At 44.1% G+C, this 16,525-nt stretch overlaps 1 protein-coding gene across 1 annotated transcript in view; it reads left to right on the forward strand.

Moving 5' to 3' along the window:
* The first annotated feature begins 524 nt into the window (after window positions 1-524).
* Window positions 525-16,525, forward strand: part of CUNH3orf20 (chromosome unknown C3orf20 homolog) — a 42,254-nt gene continuing 26,253 nt past the window's right edge. Inside the window, exons 1-9 of the mRNA XM_051203318.1 lie at window positions 525-588; window positions 799-1,462; window positions 2,435-2,575; window positions 6,615-6,731; window positions 7,476-7,484; window positions 7,786-7,915; window positions 8,782-9,051; window positions 13,562-13,711; window positions 15,231-15,351. Coding sequence (XP_051059275.1) covers window positions 988-1,462; window positions 2,435-2,575; window positions 6,615-6,731; window positions 7,476-7,484; window positions 7,786-7,915; window positions 8,782-9,051; window positions 13,562-13,711; window positions 15,231-15,351 — 1,413 coding nt within the window. The 5' untranslated portion in view covers window positions 525-588; window positions 799-987. The remainder of the gene's footprint in view (window positions 589-798; window positions 1,463-2,434; window positions 2,576-6,614; window positions 6,732-7,475; window positions 7,485-7,785; window positions 7,916-8,781; window positions 9,052-13,561; window positions 13,712-15,230; window positions 15,352-16,525) is intronic.

Consider the following 16,525-nt stretch of genomic DNA (forward strand, 5'->3'; position numbering starts at 1 on the left):
AAAAAAGTTCTGCTTGAGCAGTACCACATGTTGCCCTCCTGCAGAGGTTCAAATCCTCATGAAGGCCCTAAGAAATAAGCAGGCATTGTTGGCTAGTGTTCTTGTTCAGCATAAGATCCAAAGGAGGATTTATGTTTTCATAAATGTGTTAATGGCTAAACCCAAGCCCCCAATGCTTACTTGAACACTTAGAGCCCTTGAGCAGCTCTGTTAAAGAGGAAACATGCTTGCCACAGTCCACTAATGTTAGGGTATGCATTTTTCACACTAACATCTCTGCAGTTGTGTTACATCTGCCAATCATTGGCATCTTCTAACACTGTGTTTTCCACTCATTGCTGTCCTTGGACTTTGTGGAATGTGGCCTGTGGAATTAGATATTGAACTGTGGGGTTCCATTGTTCTTCATGCTTTGCAGTCTGGCCTAGGTTGTACATGTTGAGTAATGCAATGCCCATCCCAGGTGTGTGACCAGGAGCTCCCATGTCCCTTGTTTCTGGAGAGAGCCAATGACATCCTTTTGTTTTGCAGGCTTTTATCAGTAGAACACAAGCAGATCTTCTACCTTCAGGGCGCTAACTACAAAAGGTGTGGTGAGCCTTTCTCCTTGCCCTGGCCCTTTTGTTCATTTCAATTTCTGTGGCCCTCTCTGGAACTTCTCTGGGTCCATCCTCAGCAGCAGGCCTGTCCCAGTATAACTCATTCACCTTGCTTTTTCCTGGGAAGAAGAGGGAAGGGAACAATGGTTTGTTTTAGCATGGAAGAATGCTAAACAACTTTCTTATCCTTCTGAGACAGAAACTGCTGGCTCGATGACCTGTGAGGGCTGTTTCTGCATGTACCCTCCATCTTTTCCCAAGGCTTCTCTGTAGGTAAGAGCTTCTAACCCTAGTCACATCACTTCTCAGACTGCTAAGTCTTTACAGCTGAAGGTCCCTCTCCTCTGAGATGGACAGTGTCACCTAGCAGTATGCTTGCCCAGACGACATGAACCAGGTCAAAAGTAACCGAGAACTGTTCCTACAATACTCAGCCACAGCCCCCAAACTGCTGGCCCACGTCTCCAAACTCCTCATTGTCTGCCGAAACGCAGGCATTTCCATACCCAAAGGCATCAGAAATATCTTTGAGTTCACCTGGGAGGAGCTCATCAGCGACCCTGCAGTGCCTACCCCATCTGACATTCAGGATCTAGTGGTCACCTTAGGAACTCCTACAGTGGTGCTTACAGAGGTGATTCCAGTGCAGGCCCCCATGCAGAAGAAGCCACCCCCACCACCCCCACCACCCCCGGTGTTGCTCACGGCCACCAGCGGGGGCAAGCACTCAGCCCCCACCCCTGCCTCTACTCGACTGGTGCCCACTGGCCAAGATACCCTGCACAAGTTCCAGCGGCAATCCATCCACCTGTTGACGGAGCTGCTTTCCCTGAAGATGAAGGCCATGGTGGAGTCTGCCTCTGGTAAGGCTGCTCACAGATTCCCTTCCGTTTCTGCACAGGTAGGTGGTGTGTGTGTGTGTGTGTGTGTGTGTGTGTGTGTGTGTGTGTGTGTGTACTACATTCACCCCAACAGATATGAGTTGAGCATCCATAATCCATAATCTAAACTACTGTGCAGTCTGAGGATGTTGAGTGCTCATATAATGTCACAGAATATTTCATAGCTGACGGTGCGTGAGTATTTGCATGTTTGCAATCAGGGTGCGCATGAAACATCAGAGAATTCTGTATCTTTGAGTCCCACCCCCAGATATTTACTGAAAGACATTTCCAAACCCCACTCTCCCCAAAGCCCCCCACACTTTTAGCCCCAAGCCCTGGGATAAGGCACACTTAACCTGTATAAGTATGCACTGGGATGGTGGCCATGGGCATGCTGCAAGAAGTGTGTTTCCCTCTCCCCTGAACAGAAACCTCCTTTCCCCCCTCTGCTTTCCCACTTCCCTCCCAGTCATCCATCTCTGGAGTGCCCATTTCAAAAGTTAGCAGTGGTGGCAGTGAGACATTAGAAATACTAACTAAAGGGAGCGTTTGAGGTGATGGTGCAGAGGGGGACAGAATATAGAATTTGTGAATCAAGATCCTGGTCCAGCCAGTGTCAAAGAAATTCTGAGCCCAAGGCCTCCAAACTTAAAAGCATCATTCCAAGGCTGGAGAAAACCTAAAGCAGTATCAGCAGCAGCTTCTTGGAGGCCTCAGTGCTCAGCTGTGGACAAGCAGGCAGGTGGGTGGGCAGGCAGGTCGACTGGGAACACAGTGCTGCCTGCTGGATCTCTAGCTCTCTGCCCAATTGTGTGTGCATGTCAGGAGCTCCTCACCCTCACACCAGGAGTGAGTCTTCACTTTTATTTCCTGGGCCATTTGCAATGGTCTTTTTCTGGAGGAGTCATCCATGCCAGGAAGAATACACTTTGTCTTTGCTCATTCCCTCAGCAGGTGCCAATCCTCTGGATATCACCAAGCGCTTTGTGGAGGCCAGCCAGCTCCTCCATCTCAATGCCAAGGAGATGGCCTTTGACTGCCTGATTGGCACTGTCGGAAAAAGCTGTCTTAGTGCAGTGCAGCTAGGGAAAGGTGGGTGCCCTCCTATAGGAAAAAATGCAAACAGAGCCAACGAGAAGGTGCTAGGCAGTCAAAAGCTACATTTGAAAGGCCAAAGCACCCATCAACTGAGATGGCTGTGGAGCAGCAGGAGCCATAGACATCATGCTGCTGGCAAGGAAGGCTCATGCACCTCTAGTGGAGAGCAGCCTAGTTATTTATTGGTAGAAATGTCTGTACCTCATAGCTCACAGCCTGGCCTCTCTTTCAGGTCCTTCTGGAGTATGTTTCTCAACAGACTATGGTCAGGGTTCTAAAGTTTCTGATCTGTTACACACCAGCCCTTTAGTACACATGGTAAAGATGTCATAGCAATGAAGTCACTATTCAGATTGCTGTCAGTCCTGATACTCTCTCTGAGCTCACCTGTTCATGGCATATGGGAATCACCTCCCATCTGTTGGCCACAACTCAGCCCCATGCATACAAGCAGTCCTACAGGAATGCTTATTATAGAATCATTTGGAAAGATAGAAAGATTAGAAAGAGCTGCCCATCAATGGATATGAATACATTATGGCCCATGAAGATACAAAAATGAATAAATCAAGCTGGGCACATGCGCGTGCACACACACACAAACCCCTACCTGTCATTCTGGCACTCAGGTAGACTCAGGAAAATTAGGAATGAAGGGGTCCTCTTCTCATGTCCCTAAAATTTTCCCTGCCTCAAACCAATTACAGATTAAAAATATTTTTAAGGGGACTAAGAGATGGCTTGCCAGTTAAGAGCATTGGCTGCTTTCTCATAATGACCCAGGCTGTTTCTAGCACCCACATGGCAGCTCACAACTATCTGTAACTCCAGTTCCAGGGGATCTGGTACACTCTTGTCTCTATGGGCACCAGGAATGTATGTTGTACATAGATACACATGCAAACAAAATATACATATACATAAAATAATAACAAAAGCTTTAAAAACATGTTTAAGAGATTGCCTTTGTCTGGGTGGTAGTGGTACTCACCTTTTAATTCCTCCAGAGGCAGAGCCAAGCAGATTTCGGAGTTAGAGGCCAACCTGGTCTACAGAATTCCAGGACAGCCAGGGCTGCACAGAGAAACCCTGTCTTAAAAAAACAAAAACATAAACAAAACAAAAAAAAACTGTCTCTGTTTTGAATGTATGCATTTTCCCTCATTGCTCTTTCCTAAATAACACATGGCAAACACTGGCATAACATTCATGTTAAGTGTCATGAGCCATCTGAACATAATAACATGTACTGGGTGGAGAGATAGCTCAGTTGGTAAAGTGTTTGCCACAGAAAATACTAGGATCTGAGTTCAGATCACCAGTAATACCATTGCCGAGGAGATATAGAGGAGGATCCCTGGGGCTTACTGGCTAGACAGTCTAGCCAATTCAGTGATCCTAATCTCAGAAATAAGAAGAAGTAAGCAGAGAGAGTTAGAATGTGTACCACTCTTGCAGAGGACCTGAGTCCATCTACCAGCACCGATGTCAAATTCCCTCAACTCCAGTTCTAGGGGATCCGATGCCTGTAACCTCTGCAGGCACTGACACACACACACACACACACACACACACACACACACTCAGAGAGAGTGGGTGGAACCAATGTCTTATGGATACTGAGGATGATTTTGAGGGGTAACTCTTACTGTCTTTAAAAGATAAGTTATATTCCATTTCATAAAGTACTTTGAACATATTTTCAGGATCATAGGCTTTTTTCTTCAAGGCACAGACCTCCTGAATCCCTCAGAGCTTATGATTTATGGGGTGATAGTGCTATGAGAGTTCAGCTGAACTGTGACCTGGAGGGACATGGGGTGGAGATGAGGAAGCCCCTCTCATCATGGAGCTCACTCAGAAATCTCTCACTGGCCAACTCTTGGTACAGATGTTCATCTCTCTCACTTTAAAATTTGTATTTATTGCTATTGTATAATGTGTATACGATGTGTACATGTGGTGGTCAGAGGATAGCTCTATGGAGTCTGTTCTCTCCTTCCATCATTAGACAGGTTTTGAGGATTGAACTCAGCTCATCAGGCTCTCCAAGTGTTTTTATCTACTGTGCTATCTCCCTAGCCTGAGATAGTCTTCTAGTCTTCTCTTTTAAAAAACTTTGAGGGTTTTTTTGGGGGAAGGGTGTGTGTGTAGGTGGTCAAAATAGTCAAATACAATAGAAGGAACGATCCATTTATTTATTTATTTGGGGGGGGAGCATTCACTTGACTCAGGATTTTAATGAGCTAGATTTCCCAGTGCATTAAGTTCAAAGTTTGATAATTTTTGGAAAATTTGTGTTTTTATTGGCTGCATTCTAGTAAGTTTGCCTGCCATATCTCTTCAAATCTAACCAGAACATACCCTTTGCTATGAGGACCTTTCCTTGATCACAGACTGCTTCCTGGTCGTCTTCCTGTCCTGACACCTGCCTTCCTGGCTTGTCAAAGACAAACACAGGACGGCCCCTTTACTCTCATTGGACAGTGACATTACTGAGTAAAATATCCCAAAACAAAAACACTCTTGTTATCTTGGTTCATGCATATATGTTTTGATAGTATTGTCATTGTCCCTCAGTTTCTATTACATATTCAGCTGAAAATGATTGCCAAGGTGGCTATATGGTTTGCAATACTTGTCATGTGAGTGGGGACAGATTCCCTTCAACACTCAAGTTCCATGTTTATCCAAGATTAGCTTCAAATGGTTTTTGCTTCTACTTCTATATGCAACTGTATGCATCACTTTTCCTTCTGTTGCATTTGTTAAAATTAATTTGCCAGGTGAGGGATTACTGGGGCAGAGGGTCACAGTCTGTGCATAACTTTCTACATGATTTTTCTCTACATGGACAGGTTGACCAGCATCAGTTATTACTCGTTTTTCTAGAGTAAAAGGTGCTGAAAGCTATTTTAACTTTAATACCTGAAACACTAGCAAAAGTGATTTTTCTTGTGTTTTTATCATCCAGGGTGGAGGCTCTATTTATAATCTTTGTCTACTTAATGAGGTTGAGTCTACCATTTTCTTTATGAATTTGAGTGTGTTGAGTGAATTTCTGAGCATTTTCCAACACTGATTTCATGCCCAACCAGTGACATAACTGTATCTGGGGAAAGAAAAGTGAATGAGGCAATGGGCTTTGTTTAAAATTGTAACTAAGAGTGCACATAATCTACAGAGACCATTTGTGCTCTTCCCTTTGGCTGTCAGACTACTGACACAATGAACCCCAAAGAATGGGAATTTCCCCAGGAGTCTCATGTCTGGGAAGGAAAAGACTTGGGCTTTGTGCCAATCAGTGGAGAAACTTGTCTCCAAGAAAGAGATTTCATACAGAGCAGGCAACTTGCTGGATATACCTTAGAAGCAATGCTTTGTCAGTGTAGGGCAGGCCTGCACCTTGGGCAGGACTGCTTAGTAATATGTAAGTCTTGTTCTCTATTTAAACCTAAGCCTCATGTTAGTACCAGGAAGATGGATTTGTGGGTTGGGAGGGGTCAGTGGACCTCTTTATTTATTCCTCTTCCCAATGTGGCCAAGGGTGCCACATTAGAACTAAGCAGCCACCTATCAGATGGTGGCACAGAAGACAGTGTGATACTGTGGGACTGAGAGGCTGTTGGAAGAACATCTGATTCCCATGCATTAGGTAATGGGAGAGCCGACTCTCATTCCTTCCTACTTGCTGCCAAGGTTTGTCCACACCTAGTGCCACACTGACCATTTGCACTTGCCCTTAGAAGAATTCACCCTGTGCTTGCTTTCTACTTGTTATGTAAGTGTGAGAGGCTCTTCACCCTTGAGAGGCTGGGTGGGGAGACCTGTAAAGGGGAGCCTTGAAATGTTACTGACTTTACTTATGCATCTAGAAGTCTTTCCTCAGAAGACTTCCTGGTTAGTTTATTACTACAGGTAACTTTGCAACATCTGGCCCACCATCTTGTTTAAACAAGAAAACTATATTACATTTTTGTAATTTAACTGACATTTTAAAAGATGGTAAAGAAGAATCATTCTTCTTCCCTAGAATCCCCCATGAACATTTCTGCCATGGGAGTAAATACTCCTTACCAGCTTGTCTATCAGACTTCCACAGCCTGTCTGAGCTTCTCCCTTTCTACAGGAAAGGAAGCCAAGAAGAAAGGTGAGAAAGTAGTGTTTCCAGTCAGGCTCTCTCTCTCTCTCTCTCTCTCTCTCTCTCTCTCTCTCTCTCTCTCTCTCTCTCTCTCTGTCTCTCTTTCTGGGACAGGGCTTATACACATACCCCCATGCTTGGTGATGGCAAAATGAATGGCTGTATCTTCATCTAGCCTATGCAGTCAGCATGGTTAGGTCTCATGTCTGATAGAAGGGTGCTCAGCTCACTGAGATTCAGCAGCCTGTGACATAGATTCTTACAAGCACTCCAGAGCTGCAGCACCCCCAGTCACTGAAATCAGAATTGTATTCCATTCCCATGTATGTCACCCACACATTCCTTCACCCCAGGCAGTATGCAGACCCCGTACCTGTGAATGAGACCGCTCTATCCAGCCACACCATCAGTGGGGAATAGTGGTAATTGTATCCCAAACTTAGCAGGCTACAGTTCTGTTTTCTAGAAGGGGCTACTATGCATGGGCAGAAAGCAAACCCACAGAAATCTCTCCCGCCCTGTTGAGAAAGGCCCACCCAGAAGGGAGGGAACTTTAGGGAAAACAGGAGGTGAGGGAAAAAGCTCTGAGGGGAGAGTGCAGCAGAGAAGGGCCTCCTGGGAGTAGGAGAGGTGTCAGAACCTTCCATCCATCCTGTCAACTGTGATGACAGCATGGACTAGACAGACAGGCAGGGGAGGAGTGGGTAGTGAAGCAGGGTAGGGTTGCTCATGTTGTCCCTTTGATTCCCACAGACCCTGGAGGTAAGGCTGGAAATTGAGAAGCTTGAAGCCAAGTCTTCACTCATCCTGGCTGCCCATGTGACTTGCATTCCTCATGCTTCACTGTCCTTGGTAAAAGGGGACTGGTTATAGGGGACTATGGAGGCATCAGCATTAAGCCCCACTCCATTGCTATTGCTGTATTCCTCAGTCTCTGATGTACCTTTAATTACTAACTGGCTGAGCACAAAAGAGCATTCTGCAGTCCTCCCTCAGAAGAAGTAATGCTCAAGAACTCACCTCTAAAGCCCACCATATTCTATCTTCTCACCTCTAACTACAGGCAAAAAGGCTGTTGATGAGATCACACCCCCACTTGCTCGAGCCCGAACCCCTCCTGAAAGCACTATCATGGAGTTCCAGGACCCCTGCCCTGAGGCACGGGAAAAGCTGCAGGATATGTGTCGCCACATGTGAGTGCCTAGATATGGGGATGGCATCTACAGGACATGGGACACAAGGAAACATGGGTATCACAGCAGTAAGTGCACACCCCACGTCTAGCTATGTCCTACACACACACACACACACACACACACACACACACACACACACACACGAGTCCATGGTTCTTCCAATTTACAGATAAGTAGTTCCTGAGCTCACCTAGCTCTATCAGCCCAACACTCTCTGCCTCTGTCTGCAGCAAACATTCTTACCTCACCTAAGGAAGTCCTTTGTGTGGCTCCCGGCAGTTCATAGACTTTGTGTCACAAGTAGTAATGTTTTGGCATGATTTTCCAAGTGTTCAAGAAAAAAGAAAACCTCAAACAAAAAATATTACATCCACATGGGTGATTCATAGTATATTATTTGGGAATACTGTGGGGACTAGCATAAACCTATTTCTCAAAGGGTCCAACTCATAAAAATTAAAACCCTTTTCACGCCTAAGTCATATATGTCTTATGGGATCACAGGGCCAGGGCACAGGTAGGCAATTGTCACCCAGTTAATCTCTGTACTATGACATTTTAGAAGGAGCCCACCTGGAACTTGAGGGTGGGGGTAAGGGGATAGTCTGTTTCCAGCTGCTCCAGCGTTCCCTTTGTTTATAGCTCCACTCCATAGGTCCAGACAGATTGTCAGACAGAGCTAGCTGGTCTTTCCACTTCCTCCTAACAGTACCTTTGCATATGAGGAAGAACAGGAAGGAGATATGTGCTTTATGAAAAGGGGACTGGGATGGGAGACTTGGATACTGGGAAGGGGCTGTAGGAACCCTCTCTGGAGAGTGAGAACCGAGCGCCTAGAAGATGCGTTCATCTCCTTCCCACAGAGAAGCCGAAAGGATCTTGTGGAGAGGGAGGAATGGCTCCTGCCCCATGATTTTACGCAACTACAGGTCAAAGATACCCTCTCATTTAATGTTGACCTCCAAGGGGGACTCTCACCATCCTCCCACTGCGGGGACTCAGATTACTGCTTCCACTCCTCACCAGCCTTCCAGCCATCATGCTCACATGGGCCGCCATTCTCAAGAGTGGAAAGGGCCCAAGAAGTCCATCAAGCTGCATTACACTTTCTATGATGGCTCCTCCTTCATTTAATATCCTTTTTATGGGTGTTGCTCTTTCTCCCCAACTCCCAGAGAACTCCAGGGCATGAAACAGCTAACTATTCAATGGGGATTCTTGGTCAACTAGAGAAGCCTGGTGAGGATTCTTGAGGATCCAGGTCAAGCTCTGGAAAGACTGAGGAAGGAGTTCAAAGTTTAGGTACAAGTTCAGTATAGTTCAGGTCAGCAGGGGTACATCAAGTTCCTGAAGCTTGTGAGAAGCTTGTCTGTGCAGATGGATCCCTGCTTTCAAGGCTCTGCCAGGAGAGAGGAAGCTACAGACAGTGTGGTTCATTTCCCACTTCCCTAAATGCTCTGGGGAGGGTTGTTTTCCAGATCCTTCTTCACTAGTTGTATACCCTGTGGTCCTTGCATGTCACCACTAAGGTTCAAGTGTTTGGAGTCTAAGCTCTCATCCCCTATGCTGCACATCTGTTTGACCTGCAGCTGAGGTTTGCCTTGGGGAGCCTGAATCTGAATGTTGGGTGCAAATGTGGCAGAAGAGGACACATTTCCCATGAGTCTGATGGGCACTATAGACCCTCTTTCTAGAAATATGCACATGTGTGTATAACCACACAAGTGCAAATTGTGAGATGTAGCTGCAAGTAACTTATGGCCCATGGAAAACTGCTTTTGTGCCTGGGCTTGAATTGTAGCTCAGGAAATATCAGATGTTGAAAAGGAAGATCCCTTCAGAGGGTAAACCCTAGGTCTGTGCATGCCTTGGGGTATGTTGAGTTGACTGCTTTCTCTATTCACAGAGATGTAACAAGTAGTTATTGTGTACAGTGGGTCAGTAGAATGAACTGGATAGGCCATTTGTGAAAACCTCAGAAGGAACAACTTTAATTTGATTGCTGTCTTCTAAAATTAGGGGAGGAGTTTGAACTTGGCTATAAGGTAAAAAAGAGAGATCTCTTTGAAAACATGGAGGTGGAAAGTTCCCTTAGACATTGTCCTTTTCAAGCTCCTTTTACCCATTGCTTCCCCAGCATCTTCTAGAGCTATACCAGATCCAGAAGCCCACACTTAAAGCAATGTGGCTCTGAGTTCATTGGAGGCAAAACACTTATTCCAGGTTCTGAATTACACTGATCTCAAGGACAGGAAACACGGTCATTTAGTTCTGCTCCTTCGCTGTAGGAACAGGGAAACTTAGCCCCAAAGAGGAAGTGTGACCTAATATATGTCACAAAAAGAACTTGGTAGCAAAGCCTCAAGGGAAAAATGGCTTTTGTGCCTTTGGGAGAGATCATGGAAGGGAGACTTGGAAGAACCCTGGGTATTCAGATCTACCATTGGATCAGAGGACAGGTGTCTGAATTATCTCATCTACTTTCCTGGGGCCATGGCACCAAACATGCTTAGCAGCAGCCTCCTCACTTTGTTATACTCCCTTTTGACTGAACTGGGACTTAGGATTTAAGTGCTATGTCAAAGAGGTTTCATTGTTCTCTTCACATAAATGAATCCATTCTTCATACTCTCCCAGCCCTGTTTCTCCTGCTTTTCAACACAAAGGAAGCAAACTACTTCCAAGGCAGCTGCTGCTTGAGAAGACATGGGGTTCCTTTGCCCCATTTCTGATTCTTCACTTTGTTAACCAGGTTCAACACCATGTTTCCAAGTTAGCTTTCTATCAACAGGACCAGAGAAGGGTTGCCTTGGATCTTTGTTCTTTCTTGTCCCAGAATTATGAGGTGTCCTATGTGGAACCACCTCACACCTCTTACCCATTGAAGCAGGAATATTTGACTTCCACTTCAACAGCAATGAAATCTTGACAATTAGTCCATTTTCTCCTTGGGAGTTATGGATAAAGACCAGGTTCAATTCTTTTCTATATTTATTATTTGTCTTATTGGTGTGACAAATATACAACACCAGGTCTATTTGGGGAAGAAAAAGTTTATTTGGCTCTTGGTTTAAAGGTACAGTCCTTCATGCGAGGTATGGTGGCAGATGTGTGATTATGAGTCACAGCCAGGAAACAGATGAGATGAATGTCAGTGCTCTGCTTGCTTCTTCCTTTTTTTCTAGTTTGGGACCCTGGCCCATGAAATGGTGTTGCCCACATTCTAGATAGGTCTTCCTAACTCAGTTAAACCCCTCTAGGAGAAATGCCCTCACAGATACCAACAGAGGCTTGACTCCTACATAATCCTAAATGTCATGAAGTTGACAGTCTACATTAGCCATCACAGTGACCTGCATACATTGCTCAATCTGTGTGCCTCACATGTTGAGTGAACTGGATCCAGTAATCTTAAAGAAATTCTGTGTCACTGTGTTCAAAGACTAAGGTCCACCAGCCAGCTGTTGGATCTCTCCTGAGTGAAACATGTTTGGAAAGTTTTTCTTCACCTCCTGGCTTCTTCAGAACACTGGCTTTAGTCACTATCTCTGTTTTTACATACAGAGCTCAGATAAAAGAGATAGGTCTTTGTTCATGGTGGCCGAGTTGGCTAGTTGCAAGCCATAGCTGGTTTGAACCTCCTGGTGGAGGCCTCAGAACCAATTCTGTGCTCCTGCCATCATTCTTTGCAGAAGTCAGTTGGAATCCCCTGGTTTGGGCTTGTGTTTTCCTGATGACAGTGAGGCTGAACAGCTTTGCATTTGCTTCTTTTGGACAGGTGGTGTTTGGAAAGTGTGTGTTTTAGTCTTTTGCTCATGCCTTGATTGTGTTTTGGTGAGGCAGTTTCTAAGACTTGAACCTAAGGCCTCAAATGTGCCAAACACACTCTGCCACTGAGCTCTACCTCTAATCCCAAAGGTTATTAGTTTTGATGATGTCCAAATTTCCCCATTTTGTTGCTAATGCTTTTGGTTTCACATCTGTGACATCATTGCCAAATCCAAAGTCATGAAGGTTTATCCTGTATTTTCTTAATCAGGTTTATAGGTGAAGCTCTTAATATAAATACTTATATTGAGGTATTTAGAGCTGATAGTTGCATCTTGTATGAGCTAAGGGCCTAGTTTCATCCTTCTGCACACAAGTGTCCTATTGTCCCAGCGCCATTTGTTGAAGAAACCATTCTTTCCACTTAGAATGATCCTGGAAATCTTGGCAACAATAAATTGACTATAGTTGGAAGGATCTAATTTTAGACTCACCTTTAATCCACTGTCCTAATTTTGGTGTCTGTCCTTATGCCAGACCACATTGGTTTAATTATTAAAGATTTGTGGTAAGTTTTTAAATCAACAAGTGTTGTGAACCTTCCCAGTTCATTTTTTTTCAAAATTATTTGGTATTCCTTTCTTTTTTCTCTTTTGAAACAGGGCCTCTCTGTGTAGCCTGGATCTCACAGAGATTTGCCTGACTCTGCCTCCTAAATGCTAGGTTTAAAGATTTGTGTAACCATGCCCAGCGTCATTCAGTTCATTTTACTTCTGTAGATACCCTCTCTTTCCTGGCTTTCTGGGACTCCTGCTCCTGTTATGCATATGTTTGTGTGCCTAATGATCTTTCCTGGGGCTCTGAGGTTCTATTATTGGATTTACAAAAAAAAAAAAAAAAAAAAAAAAAAAGATAGTATCTCGTTGTAGTTTAAACTGACCTGAAACCACGTAGGCCAGGCTGCTATAGGACTCACAATCATTCTCCTGCCTCAGTTGTCCAAGTTCTGAGAATCTAAGCATGAGCTGTCATACCCAGTTCCTTCTTTTCCTTTATGATGTACAGTCCTGATAATTTCAGCTCAGTGGTTTTCCAGTACAATGACTTTTTTTCTTTTATTGTTTTAACTTGCTTTATTTGTTTAGTGAAATGTTTCTTTGAATGTTTGTACGATCTACCCAGCTCTAGAATTTCTGATAGGTCATTCTGTGTCATTGCTACTTGCTTATCACCTTCCCTCTTTCCATTTCTGTTTTTATTTGGCTGGTGGGGAAGATTTAGAAGGACAGATTACAGCACCAGTTGCTACAGTCCTCCTATCTGGAGTTCTTCTGCAATTCTATACAGAGAAGTAAGTAGCTGCCAGCATAGCTCTTCTGAGGATCAGTGCTTTTGGGGGCCTCTTGAGCCAGGGAAGAAACAGAGAGAACATGTTTTTTCCATAGATTCATCAAAAGTGGAGGCATCCTGATAGTGCTAGAAATACTGCTGGCTCTGGAGCTCATGCCCTGACTCTGTCACTCATGTATGGTGAGAGATGAGGCCAGGAATGAGGTGACCTCTTCACCCTGGTTTTCCCAAGACCTTCATGTTTTAGCACTAAAAGTCTATGTCCCTAATACCATTTAGACCTGTGAAAACTCCGACATGTGAAACGGAGAAAGGACCACTTCTCTTAAGGCAGAAGAACCTGGAGCATGGCTGGGTTCCATACTTATTTAAGTGTAACATATGCAAAGCACAGGCAGGATCTTTGAAGGAAGGGAGCAATGCACGACAGAAGACTCCTTTCATATGGAGGCTTGTTTCTTTGGGGACCCTGATAGCCAATACCTGGAGAGTCCTCTGTTAGTTTGACTTGACTGTGTCTGCCAGCTATCCCTCCGGAAACATTGCCATGCTTCAGATTCCCACGTGCTGCAGAGGGAAACCCATCACCTGCCTCTTTAACGACATGCCTAACACCTTCCTGGCTCTGTTCAATGCTGAAGGCCAGGGCTGTGTTTACTACAACCTGAAGAACTGGTGAGTAGATCAAGGGAAGGCTAGCCTCATGAAATATCCCTTGATGTAACTGGTACGATGTATAAGGTAGTGACTAAAAGTTCCTAGTTAAAGGTGGCTAGGGAGGCACTGAGGCAGGGTGAAACAGTGCCTATAGGAACATATGGTACTTTGAGGCCCAGCTGCTGAGTGCATGTTGCACTTTCTACAGTGAGAAGGAGCCCAGTCTAAGTCCCCCACTGGGTACACTGGAACACTAAGATCTCCATATTCTTGGTCAGATATACAGGGTTGTTTTTTGTTTTTGTTTCATTTTTGTTTGGTTGGTTTTTGAGTCAGGGTTTCTCTGTGCAGCCCTGACTGTACTGGATCTTGCTCTGTAGACCAGGCTGGCCTCAAACTTACAGAGATCTGCCTGCCTCTGCCTCCCAAGTGCTGAGATTAAAGATGTGCACTACCACCGACTGGCTGATACACAGGGTTTTTGTTGTTATTGTTTTTCAGTGCTGAGGACCAGAACCTCATAAATGCTAGGCAAGTACTCTTCCATTGAGCCACATCCCCAATTCTCACCCCTGGAAGAATTCTTTAGTGGAAAAAGTGTCTTACACTAGGAACGGGTAAACAATTTGGTGGTGTATTAAATACTTTACCTATTACTGTAGCAAATTACCTGGCATTAACAACTTGAAGAAGGAAAGGTTTATTTTGGTTCACAGTTTCAGAGGTGTTAGTTTGTCATAGCACAGTGGAATAGAGTACTTCACATCGTATGACCTAGAATAAAGAAAGGAGCTTACAGCAAGGGATCAGAGCAAAACTACAGCCCTCCCCAAGATACAACTCAGTGACTAACTTCCTCCACCTAGGCTTCCTCTTGATTTTTACTACCTCCTAATAATGGCATCGTATTATGAACCCATAAGGATTAATCTACTGATCAGGACAGAGCACCCAGTATCTGTTCATCTCTGAAAGCACAGATAGACCCAGAGGCATGTTCCACTAATCTAGGCATATCCAAACTACTCAAGTTGACAGCTCAGATGAATCACCACGTGTGTGTGTGTTGGGGGGTGTCTCTTAAGACAGCACATACTCCTGACAGCCAAAAGTTGTTCTTTGTGTAGCTTTTTATAAGTTGTTTTTAGAATAAGTTACTTCCTTTCATGTATAGATGTTTTAACTCACATTTTGGTGCTTGATACCTTTGTGCCAGGCTTCTGAACTACAGAAAAAAAAATCATTTTTCTTCCTCTTGGATTTGCTTCAGTCTGTATTATCTGCCTTAGCCTGTATCTTCTCCACAGATGCTTCACTAGCACCAGTTGGTGTAAGGAGTCTTAGGCTACAGTGGGTGGAAAGGTGAACTGCTCACAGGAGTCTTGAGACTCTTTCCTTCCCTTCCTCAGGTTGTTTATGTCAGGTAAACATTCCTTCAGACCGGGGCAGACTCTCCCAGCCCTGCCTGTCTGTACCCTGTAGTGATGAGGGAGTCTTTCAGGGCCTATAAGTAGTTTCTATCTTCTGTATCTCCCAGCTGTCCATATGTATTGGTTTTGGATGAAGAAGGTGGGATCACAAATGACCAAAAGGGCTACATAGTCCATAAGTGGAGCTGGGCTAACAAGACTGAGACATTGCTCTCTCTGGAATACAAGGTACGTGGGCATCATGGGCAGGGGGTGGCTCCCACAGGCTACTCAGCATCAAAAGGCAAGTACCTGTAAGACAGCACTGCTCCAGTGACCACATGATCTTGTTCAGAGGTCATGAGTTGGTCAACAGGGATCCAGAGTAGGCTTACTTGCTTTTCACTAGCCTGTAGCAACTGTGGCTACTTTACTGATCCTTCACGGCAACCTCCTTCCTATTTGATTTTTATTTATATTGTTGCATTTTATATTCATTTTATGAAGCAACATTTATAGTAGTTGACAACTTTATTTTAAATAATATTTTTTAGTTTTTTTTATAAATTTTATTACATTTATTTTGTGTTATAGAAAACTGTCTAGTAAAGAACCAAGCAATACTTGAAGAGTTGGAGAACTTGGGCTCACTTTTATGCTAGCTAGCCTGGACTGAGCCTGTGTTCTGCAAGTCCAGCTGCCCATTTGTAATTTCTTATGGTTTTTATAGGCTTACATCAGTTTTGTAATTTCTTACCTACATGGATATTTGCAGGTATTCTTTGTGTTTCATGACCATGGAGGGAAAATTTCACTGTGGTTAAGCATGTTTACAGAAGTGAACATTATGGGCATCCATTAGGACATTCTACCTTCAGTAAGCAAAACTTGTTTTCTAATCAGACAGCTAGCTAGCTGTGTCAGCAGAGACACAAAAACAGAATTTGGCATACTTATGCTAGAAGGAAGGCTTTAATTCATTGTCTCTCTATCTCTATAACTCTTAGGCCAGAATTGTTATTCAGCTATCAGAGTGTGAGACAGAAATTTAACTACGTAAGGAACAGACTTAATAAACACACACATAAGGGCATGCCATAACACACATGCAATGGTCAGGAGACAACTTTGCAGGAGTTCATTCTCTCCTGTTGTGTGAGTCCCAAGACTTGCATGCACCTTTCCACTGAGGCATCTTGCTGACCTTAGAGGTTTTTTGTTTGTTTGTTTGGTTTTTGTTTTGTTTTGTTTTTAATAGTACCCATTATATGACTTTCCTGAGAAGATGTGAACAAATGTCTATTCACTCTAAATAGGACATGAATGAATGACCAAAGAAATGGATCTACTACAGACCAGCTTGACAAACAGATGTTTTTACTGGAGTTATTTATCAATGTATGCATGATAATTACAAAGTCAG

The sequence above is a fragment of the Phodopus roborovskii genome, unplaced genomic scaffold (assembly GCF_943737965.1).
Source record: "Phodopus roborovskii unplaced genomic scaffold, PHOROB, whole genome shotgun sequence".
NCBI classification, from domain to species: Eukaryota; Metazoa; Chordata; class Mammalia; order Rodentia; family Cricetidae; genus Phodopus; species Phodopus roborovskii.